The sequence below is a fragment of the Carlito syrichta genome, unplaced genomic scaffold (genome assembly GCF_000164805.1).
Source record: "Carlito syrichta isolate Samal-C Ts95f unplaced genomic scaffold, Tarsius_syrichta-2.0.1 Scaffold89331, whole genome shotgun sequence".
Taxonomy (NCBI): Eukaryota; Metazoa; Chordata; class Mammalia; order Primates; family Tarsiidae; genus Carlito; species Carlito syrichta.
Window position 1 is genome coordinate 107,736 of NW_007033427.1, and position 11,071 is coordinate 118,806.

Consider the following 11,071-nt stretch of genomic DNA (forward strand, 5'->3'; position numbering starts at 1 on the left):
TACTTCTACATGTATTATTATTTTTTCTTTTACAGTCAATTACCTTTTGAAGAAATGTTAAAACAAGGGGGAAAGGATTTTATGTTTATCTACGAAATTACCATTTCTGAAAATCGTCATTCTTTTTGTATAGGCTCGGATTCCCATCTGGTATCATTTTTTTTTTTTTTTTTTTTTTTTGCCTGAAAGACTCTTTCAGTATTTTTTGTAGTACAAGTCTATTGATAATAAAATTTTTCAGCTTTCATATACCTGACAAAATATTTGCTTTGCCTTCATTCTTGAAAGCTATTTTAGCTGGTTGTATATTTCTAGGTTGGCAGATATTTTTCTCAGTACTTCACAGTCTCTCGATTCATTGTTTCCGATGTGAAATCTGCTACCATCCTTGTATTTGTTCCTCGGTATATAATACATCTTTTTTCTCTAGCTGCTTTTAATATTTTTTCTCTTTAACAGTGATTTTAACCAATGCAATATGATGTGCCTTGTTGTATTTTACTTCATGTTTATTGTGCTCGGGTTCCGTTGAGATTCTTGGAGCCAGGCATTTTCAAGTTTTATCAAATTTGGAAAATTTTTGTCCATTATTTTTTTCAAATATGTTATCTATCACCCCACTTCCCTCTTCTTTGGAAACTTTAATTACACTTAGTTAAGACCACTTAAAACTGTCTCAAGCTCACTAAAATTCTGCTAATTTTATTTGATGGTCTTTTTCTTCCCTGTGCTTCACTTTTGATGCTTTCTATTGCTATGTCTTCGTATTCACCAATTTTTTTCTTCTGTAGTGTTTAATCTGCAGTTAAGACCATACAGTGTACGGTTCATCTCAGACAATATTTTCCATCCCTAGTCTAGGGCTAAGGTTTCCTCATTCCTGAGGCAATACTGTTCTGAGTTCTCTGTCTGATGCCTTGTATGTTATGAGTTTTGTCCACTCTGACTTTAAACACAAACTACTCTTGGCTCCATATAATCTTTGGGGATTATACTGCCTATTCCTTTCTATTGGTTTTCCCTTGGCCTCGATATTGGTGAAACCCCCTATAATGTCCAGAGATCTCTGTTTGCAGCTCTGTTCTTCATGCAGGTCTCTCTTGCAAACTCTAGCCCATTTTACTTCTCTGAATTCTCAACTCTGCAGCCTTAATTCAGGAAGAATGGCAGGGCTGGTTTGGGCCCATCCCCGTACTGTGAACTGCAAATAATCTCCAGGCAGTAACTTGGATCAACTGTAGGATCATCATGATTTTTTTCCTTCTCTTGGAATCACTGTCATGTGCTATCTGTTGGCTATTGTCTGAAAAGCCTTGTTTTAGATGTTTTGTCTGGGTTGTTTTGATTGTTTAAGGTGGGACTGTAAACCTGGTCTCTGTTACTTCATCAAAGCCAAAATTTTTCATTTATATTCTTGAAGAAGAGATTCTGAGTATAAAATTGTAGGTTGGCAGTTATTTTCTTTCAGTGCTTTAAGACTGTATCAGTCATTTATCACTCTAAAATACCCTAAAACTTAGTGACTTAAAACAATAAATGCTATTATCTATCCATTTCTATGAGTCAGGAATCTGGTTGTGGCTTAGTTGAGTACCATTTGAAAATCTCTCATGAGGTTACAGTCAAGCTGTTGGCCAAATCTCATCCAGTCTCACCTGAAGGGTCAATTGGAGGAGGAGCTGAGTCCAAGCTATCTCACATTGTTATTGTCAGAATTCAGTTCTTTACAGCCTTTTTTACTGAGGGCCTCAGTCCTCACTAGCTATTATCCAGAGGTCTCCCTCAGTTTCTTGCCACATGAACCAGTCCATAGGGCAGCTTACTACATGCTAGTTAACTTCCTTCAGAGTGAACAAGCAAGAGAGCAAGACAGAAGCCAAAGTTTTTCTGTATCCTAATTTCAGAAATGACAGCCCATCACTTCTACTTTATAATATTCATTATAGGCCCATCAGTAAGTCCAGCCCACACTTAATGCTGTGACTATCAGAAGGTGGGGGAATCACCTAAAAGGCTACCAACCCCAAAGATATACTCCATTTTCTTCTGGTTTCAATTATTTCTGTTGTGAAGTCAGCTGCCAGTCTAACTGCTCCTTTGAAAGTAATTGCTGTCTTTTTTTCTTTGGTGCGTTTAATACGTCCTCTGTTTCTTTGGTCTTCAGTGTCTTAACTATGTGCTTAGATTTGATTTTCTTTAGATTTAACCTGCTTGGAATTCACAAGGTTTCTTGAATTTCTGGCTTTATGTTCTCAGCCATTATCTTTTCAGATGTTACATCTACCCCATTCTTTCTCTCTAGAATCAGCAGATACCCCTCGTGAGAAAGAAACTCCAAGTTCTGGCTTCACCTCTCTAAGTTTTTTTCCTTCTCCCAGATATTGGCACCTAAATCTTCACTGTTTTGTCCGCTTTCCCACTCATAAAGCAGAGGAAAATCTTTGATCCAACTCTTCTAGCTGTTCTTGCTATAAGGCTGTTCTGAATCACCGTGTCCTTATTCATCACAAACTATTTCACTCTTTCTGTGAACTTTAATATCAGATTATCTAGTTATACACACATAGCTCACTTCTTAATTGAGAGCTCTTTAAATCTATAGGTTAATTCAGAAAGAACTGATATCATCACAATATCACGCTTAACTATCAAAAAATTATTTCCCGCTGCCCATACCTTTTTAAAATCTCTTTCCTTTTTTTTTTTTTTTTTTACATTGTACTAGCATATCTCTTGTTAGGGCTATTCCTAGGAATCTTACCATTTTTTTCTTCATATTGTAAATTAGATCTTTTCTCTTTTACAGATTGCGTATATCCTTCCAAAATTCTTGGGACCAGAAGTGTTTCAGATTTTGAACGTTTTCAGATTTTAGAATAGTTGCATTATACTTACCAGCTGAATATCCCTAATTCAAGAATCCAAAACGCTCCAATGAACATTTTTTTTAAGCACCATATCAATGCTCAAAAAGTTTCAGCTTTTGAAGTATTTTGGATTTGGGGTTTTCAGATCAGAGATACTCAAGCTATACTGATTATTGTTTTTATATCCATGAATAAAATCTCTTGATTTTATATAATGTTTTTTGTTACTAGACACTTTGCTAAATACTTCTTTCCACAAATTCTCCCTGAAGTGAGCCTTTATTAACTTTGAACAGGAAGTAGAGGTAGAGAGGTACATAGTGCTGGGCCTTGGTGAACACAGTTGGGAAAACAGAGACTGACAAGCCAGGCAGTACAGGGCTTTCCTGCACACCGAACGATGATGAATGTGTGTGGGTGTGGGTGTGTGTGTATACGCGTGCGTGCACGTGTGTGCCTCCCTGGCACCAGGGCAAATGCTCCAGCCCTCTGAGCATGTCTCAGTAGCACGGGACATTTTATACTATAATGTTAACTACCAGGAAAACATTACTTTTGGTGAGATTTTAAAGGCAAATATGGGGTCACAGTCAGGGGGAGAGGATGCCAAGGCCAGGCAAGGAAATAGTCTGCAGGCTAGGAACAGGTGAAGACCAGTGCTGATCCTCCTTTTGTGCATACTGATTTCTAAAAGCTCTTCCAACTCTATAAATGCATGATGCTAGGAAGTTTATATAAATAAATGATACTTAACCTAAAAAAAAATAGCTTCTCCTTTACTTACAAAGGCCCCACCTCCATGGAGACATTGACATGTGCTTTTATCTTCAAATCCTTCTGAATTTTAGGGTCACAGGCTTGATTGAAATTGCCCAAGAAGATCTTGCCTGGCATTATTTCAATAGGGTATGGCTGAAATGCATCCAGTTCCTGAAGTGGGGAAGAAAAACACAGCTAAGAGCATGTTCCCCAAGGAAGAACGCATTTTCATTGCCTCTTGAAATACCAATCAGTAAACAAGCTTAAAAGGAAACCGACTACACCAGAGCTCACGATTTTTAAAAGATTGGCAAACAATAACATTGATGAGGAGTTACAGGGCTGGCCATAACAGGACCAAACCATGGCATCATGGTGCAGACTGCTGGGTCTCAACACCAATGTCCACTTCCCTCCCCAGCACCTACTTGCACTTGGCCAAGGGCACAGAAGTTGGTGTCGAGAACCCTGTGGCCCAGAACTGTAACAACCCAGGGTGTGTCCAGTGGGGTGCGGGGTGGGATGGGGAGGAACAGCCCTCTTATTAAACTTGGAGGCACCAGAATTTAAACACCATTACAAAAAAGCAATAAAACTCTTCACATAGAGCCTATTTGCCACTAGGAAATGAATTCTGATGAAGGGATCAAACGTAGAGAAGATTCCTGAATTCCAGGTCCAAAATTATAATAAAAACTTTGGTTTCTTTGACATACAAAGAAACAAAGAGAAGGACTATTTCTACATCTCCCAAAACATGTTCTAAGAAACACTGGTCCTCATAATGCACTATGAAAAAAGGGTTCAGAAACCAAGCACAGTTGGTTCTCCATATCCATGGGTTCAACCAACCTCACACTGAAAATATTTGGAAGGAAAAAAAGGACAGTTACATGTATACTGAACACATACAGACTTTATAACAACTATTTACATAGTATTTTCATTGTAGTCAGTATCATGTCATCTAGAGATTATTTAAAGCATATGGGAGAATATGCATGCGTTATATGCAAATACATACCATTTTATATCAGGGACTTGAGTATCCATGGATTTTGGCATCTGTGGGGGGTCCTAGACCCATCCCCCACGAATACTGTAGAATGACTCTGTATATGAGAAGCCATACCTCTGATATCCTTCTCTCAGAAACAAAGTGTACATTAGCAACCAAAGGTTCAAAGAAGCCTGGCAGTAGAGAAACTCACTCACCCATGATAGCTTGATGTTTCTCTGATTAGACACCACTTTCTCCATCAGAACTCCCTGGGAAATGCTGACCTATGTCATTTCAAAGATCAAAACCAGCTCCAAAGTCCTCTGGCTCCAAGTCCGACTCAGAAATAACATTAAATACATCAGGCTTCTACACTGTCCGCGGCAGCCCTTCAGAGCCATCTGGACTCCACATCTTATCTCCCCTCCCCACCACAATGAAACCACTGCAAGCCCACATCCTTCTCAAACCGCCATCGTCAAACACCTTTAGCCAAGAGCAGACACCAAACTGAGCCAATCCTCTAGCCTGCGACACAGGGATGCGTCACCCTGCCACCTGCAGGTAGGCCCACTGCTTGCAGAATCGGCTCAAAGCTTACCCCAGTGTGCAGGCTGCCCCTACCCAGCACCATCAACTTGCTGGAGCTGAATGAAACCCGCCTTTCAAGGTCTACTTGAAAAAAGAATTCACAAAAAACCCAAAAGCACTCTATCAACTTACTTGCTGCTGCTTTGAAATCAGTTTCCTTTTCTGTGGTTGTATGGATTTGGCTGGGAAGAGTGTGTGGCATGAATAAACAGCATATTGTACTATAAAGAGCAAGCACATGCCAGTGCTAAGTGACACAACACACACAAAATCGGTATCTCAGCTGGGTGCAGAGGCTCACACAGTAATCCCAGCGTTTTGGGAGGCTGAGGCAGGAAGATGGCTTGAGGCTAGGAGTTCAGGACCATCCTGGGCAACCAGCCTGGACAACACAGCAAGACCTAGTCTACACAAAAAAAGAAAAAAATTTTAAAAATTAGCCAGGCATGGTGGCATGCACCTGTAGTCCTAGCTCCTCAGGAAGGCTGAGGCCAGAGAATCACTTGCACTCAGGCTTTTGAGGCTTCAGTGAGCTATAATTGTGCCACTGCACTCCAGCCTGGGCAATAAAGCTATCACAAATAGCTGGGCTTGGTGGCTCCGCCTGTAATCCAACACTTTGGGAGGCCAAGGTGAGTACATTGCCTGAGCCCGTGGGTTCGAGACCCACCTGGGCAACTTGGCGAGACCTCATCTCTACAGTAAATCAAAAAATTATGCCGGGCTTGGTGGCTCAGCCTGTAATCCCGCGCCTTTGGGAGGCCGAGGTGAGTGAATGGCCTGAGCCCGCGGGTTCGAGACCCGCCTGGGCAGCAAGACCTCATCTTTACGATAAATCAAAAAATCAGCCGGGCGTGGTAGCGCATGCCTGTAATTCCGGCTACTTGGAAGGCTGGGGCGGAAGGATCGCCGGAGCCCGGCAGGTCGAGGCTGCGGGGGCCGGGAGCGGCCACTGCCCTCCAGTCTGGGCGACAGAGGGAGACTCCAACTCAAAAAAAAAAAAAAAAAAAAAATTAGCCGGGCATGGTAGCGGACACCTGTAGTTCCAGCTACTCGGAAGGCTGAGGCGGAAGGATCGCCGGAGCCCGGCAGGTCGAGGCTGCGGGGGCCGGGAGTGGCCGCTGCACACCAGTCTGGGCGACAGAGTGAGACTCTGACTCAAACAAACAAACAAAAAACCAAATATGGTCAAACTGAGCCCACTGTCTTCCTTCAAAAGCGCCTTTTCCTCTCCCCACGACCCGCGTTCCCCTCCCAACAAGCCACACCACTGCCCACCTGTTGTTCACCCCTAAAACCAGGCCATCGTCCCAGGCTTCTCTCTCCCCTATCCTCGTGTCTGACCAATGTCACCTCCTCAATATTTCTTGAATCTGTGCTCTCCTTTCCACTCCCGTCCTGGCAGGGCTCCCCAGATCTATGCATTAATCTGCTCCCCACACTGCAATCCAAATCAACCTTTCTAAAGTGCAGTCTTCTAGCCTGGGCAACCTAATGAGATTCTGTCTCTCCAAAAAAAAAACAAAATTTAAATCAGCCAGGCATGGTGGTGTGCACCTGTAGTCCCAGCTACACAGAAGGCTGAAACAGAGGATCACTGGAGCCCAGGAGTTGGAGGCTGCAGTAAACCGTTGGTTGTATCACTGCACTCTGGTCTGGTGACAGAATGAGACCCTATTTCTAAGAAAATTAAAGTGCAATCTGACTGCACCACCCCTCAACCTAAAACTGCTCGGGGCGGGCTCACCATCATCTACCTCTAGCAGTGAATTTTCAACATGTCTTCATCACAGAATCTCTTTAACTCACAGGGAATTCTTACTTACAGAAGGCTGTCTATAAGGTGGAGGAAGGAAATCATGGCCAGGCCCGGTGGCTCGGCCTGTAATCCCAGCACTTTGGGAGGTTGAGGCGAGTGGGTTGACTAAGCCTGTGGGTTCGAGACCAGCCTGGGCAACTTGGCGAGACCTTGTCTCTACAATAAAAAATAAAAAATTAGCTGGGTGCGGTAGCACACACCTGTAGTTCCAGTGACTTGGAAGGTTGAGGTGGAAGGATTGCCGGAGCCCAGGAGGTCGACACTGGGGTTGCCGTGAGGATGCCACTGCACTCCAGCCTGGGCGATGGAGTGAGACCCCAACTCAATAAAATAAAATAAAATGGAGGAAATTATAATTCCCTCTGTCTAAAGCAGGGAGGTAGTCCCAGAGCCCAAATGCTGGACCTCCATCCCCCACAAAAAAGAAGCTCCCTGGGGAGTAGACAGGATACCCTGGCTTTACAGTACATGAGATCACATGACAGGAAGGGAGTGAAGCTTTCCTTCTTGTTCCTGAATGGGTGGCAAACGTCCCACAGGGGGAGAGACAAATGCTAAGCACCTTCATATTAAAGGCGGGCGCAGACAAGTAGGACCACAACTCGCCCCAATTAGCCCTCCTGACTACTGTTGGCCACAACTTCCTCCCCCCTTCCCAATCTGATAAAACTGGGGCAAAGACATGTCACAGGCATATACATATGTCAAAACTAACTACACTGGACATTCAGAATATGTGCAACTCACCATATGTCAATTTTACCTTACTAAAGCTTTAGAAACAATGGGGCGGTGGTGAGTTATCAGCAGTGTAAGGTTTGCAGAAAAGAACTTACTCTCTCCTCATCTTACAAAGCCATAAGGGGCACTCCTCCAGGAGCAAGGAGGCATGCCTGGCAGGATGGGGAGACTGGCCATCCACCTAATGAGCTGGAATTCATAGTGCTCTTATCTCCATGGAAGAAGGGGGGGGAGTCCTTGGAGAGCTTGACGTATACACCCTGGAGTTGAGAACACGTGTGACCTCGACACGAGTCCCTGCCTTACACAGGATCACTCTGGGATTCAGGGGAATGAGTGTGGCTATGGTGGTAGGGCTGGGGAGGGCCAGGGAGTATGGACTGCTGAGAGAAGGGAGAGAGCAGGAGGTACGCCTGGCAGGGGCTAAGGGGAGTCACCACCGGCTGCTCTCTCTGGGAAATCCTCAGCCACATAAGGTGCCAGGGAGAGAGGCTGAGGCCGGCCCCCAGGAGACCCAGCTGCAGAGGCCCCAGTAGCTCTCAGAGCCATACCGGCCCGGAATGAAGCAGGTACTTCCCCATCACTAAAACGCAGCCAGTCGCACAGGTAGGACCCCTCTGGGTCCGTGATACCAAAGAGGCTCTGCCTGGAGAGAGGAGGAGAGGAACGGTCCTTGGAGCAAGCGCCCACCCCTCCCCACTCCCAGCACCCTGCAAACCCAAGGCTGCTCAGCTCTGGGGAATGGGAGGAGAAGGAGCTCAATTCAGATTTGAGATTGGAAGTTAAACTGCCCTGGCTTGTACTAGACTGTTTCTGCTTCCTTTATTTAAAATCACATCAAAAATAGAAAGAACAGTATAACAGGCCCCCTCTATCCATCAACCAGCTTCAAGCATTGTCGACTCATGGCCAATTTTGTTCCATCTTATACCCCCACCAACTCTCCACCTCACCCCATATTGTTTGGAAGGAAATTCCAGATATCCCATCATTTCACCCATAGATATTTCAGACTGTGTCTCTACAAGATAGGGACTTGCACTTTTTAAAAAATAACAATAATAATGTCATTGCAACCTTTTAAGAGCAACAAGTCCTTAAATAGCCTGTGCATATTCACACTTGCCCAATCATTTTATACTATAATTTAGATAATTTAGACTAAATGTGTTTTATAGCCGAAAGTGGCCAGAAAGTATGGAATTTGCCCAAGATGTGACTACAGGCAGCAGAAGGCACCTGATAGAAAGAAGTGAAACAACTCCATGTTTTACATCCCATTGTGCTCCCACTCGGCAGGAAACCAGCTACCTTTGGACACAACGCCCTCCAGGGACCAACCCCTGCCTGTAGATCACTGCACGCCAGCGCTTGCCTTATACACCTTTGCCCAGTTCTTTTCCTTGCAAGCTCGTCATCCTTCAGCTTTGGCTCCAGGAAGCTAAGCACCCCCTCCTCTGAGCACCAGACACCATAGTCCACATTGCAACCACTGCCTTCTCTGTAGACAAAGAGCTCCCCGTGGGCAGGGACTGTTGCCTCACCCTAGTTTGTATCCCATGGATACAGCGAGGGTTTGTGGAACCAGACAGCCAAGCATGGAGAGGTGTTCTCAAGCCATGATGCCCCTGTCTGTCTGACCTGGAATACAGGCCACCATTGAGAACTCCCCTGGGGTGTCCTGTCCTCTGCACAGGCCCGGTCTCTGGCCTTTGCTCTAACCTGACAGCCATGAATCCATCATAACGAACTGGACTTTTTGCTGCCCCATCCACTTCTGCCGCCCTGGCTCCTCCACTCCTCTGTGTCCTCTGCCCCTTCCCCTCATTTCTCCTCCTCTGCCCCCAACTCCTCAGTCTGCAGGGCCATGCTTCCCTGAGCCTGCCTGTGCACTGCGCCCTGCCGTACCTGAGGCATCCAGATGACCTTCTGGGTCCGGAAGAAGTGGTACATGGCTGAGAAGCGCTCATAGCCCCCTCTCAGGATGGAGACAGGGCGGTAGGTGAATTGGGCCAGGAACTTGCCATACTCAACAGCAGCTCCAGGCACCAGATCTAAAAGTGGAGACCAAAAGACGAATGTCCCCTATGTGCTCACCATTTGGGTAGCACTGGAGTAGACAGCGACTTTCCTCTGAAAAGCGATTTTTCAGGCAGCTGAGGCAAGTATGAAGATGAATGTTACAATTAAAATTTTAAAAGCAACTTAATCACCAAGTTGATCTTTTTTTCTGTAAACTCTGAGATACATATATGTACATATATATGTACATATATATATAACATACACCATATGTGTCCCATATGTTGCATAACATACAATTCACCCATTTCAAGCATATAATTCAATGGTCTTTTGTACAGAGTTGTGCCATCATTACCATAATCAATTTTAGAACATTTCCATCACCCCCAAAAAGGACCCTGTACCAGTCCATAGTCACTTTCTCATTTCTCCCTAACTCCCAGCTTTAGTTAACCACTAATTTCTATGGATTTGCCTACTTTGAACATTTCATATAAATGGAATCATATGACTAATATGTTTTGTTTCTGGCTTCTGTCACTTACCATAATCTCCTCAGTGTGCATCTATGTTGCAGGACGTATCAGCACTTCACTCTTTTTCATGCTGAATAATATTCCATGGTGTGGACAGACCACATTTGATTTTATCCATCCATCTATTGACAGACATTTGGGTTATTTCCACTTTCTGGCTATTATGAATAATGCTGCTAGCTTTTGTGTGGATGTGTTTTCATGCTTTGGGGTTGATATCTTTTTTTTCTGAGTCGGAGTCTCACCCCGTCGCCCAGGCTGGAGTGCAGTGGTACGCTCACGGCCACCCCAGTGTCGACCTGCTGGGCTCCAGCAATCCTTCCGCCTCAGCCTCCCAAGCAGTCGGAACTACAGGCACAGGCTACCACGCCTGGCTAATTTTTTATTTACTGTAGAGATGAGGTCTTGTCAAGTTGCTGCCAGGGCTGGTCTCGAACCCACGGGCTGAGGCAATCCACTCGTCTCAGCCTCCCAAAGTGCTGGGATTACAGGCTGAGCCACCAAGTCCAGCCAGGGGTATGTATCTCAACCTTTGGAGGAGCCCCCAAATTTTCATGGGGACCCCTCAACTTTACATTCCGCCCAGCAGTGAATGAGGGCTCCCATTTCTCAACATTCTCACCAACACTTGTGACTCTTTGTTTTATTAAGTCATCTCAGTGGATGTGAAGTGATACCTCATTGCAGTTTTAACATCAATTTAATCTTTTTTTTTTTTTTTTTTTTTTTTTTT

At 44.6% G+C, this 11,071-nt stretch overlaps 1 protein-coding gene across 1 annotated transcript in view; it reads right to left on the bottom strand.

Annotated features, from left to right (window-relative positions):
- STYXL1 (serine/threonine/tyrosine interacting like 1) overlaps positions 1–11,071 on the bottom strand; it is a 67,268-nt gene that overhangs the window by 16,757 nt on the left and 39,440 nt on the right. Inside the window, exons 5-6 of the mRNA XM_008058038.2 lie at positions 9,686–9,831; positions 3,652–3,797 (exon numbers count right to left, since the gene is read on the bottom strand). Coding sequence (XP_008056229.1) covers positions 3,652–3,797; positions 9,686–9,831 — 292 coding nt within the window. The remainder of the gene's footprint in view (positions 1–3,651; positions 3,798–9,685; positions 9,832–11,071) is intronic.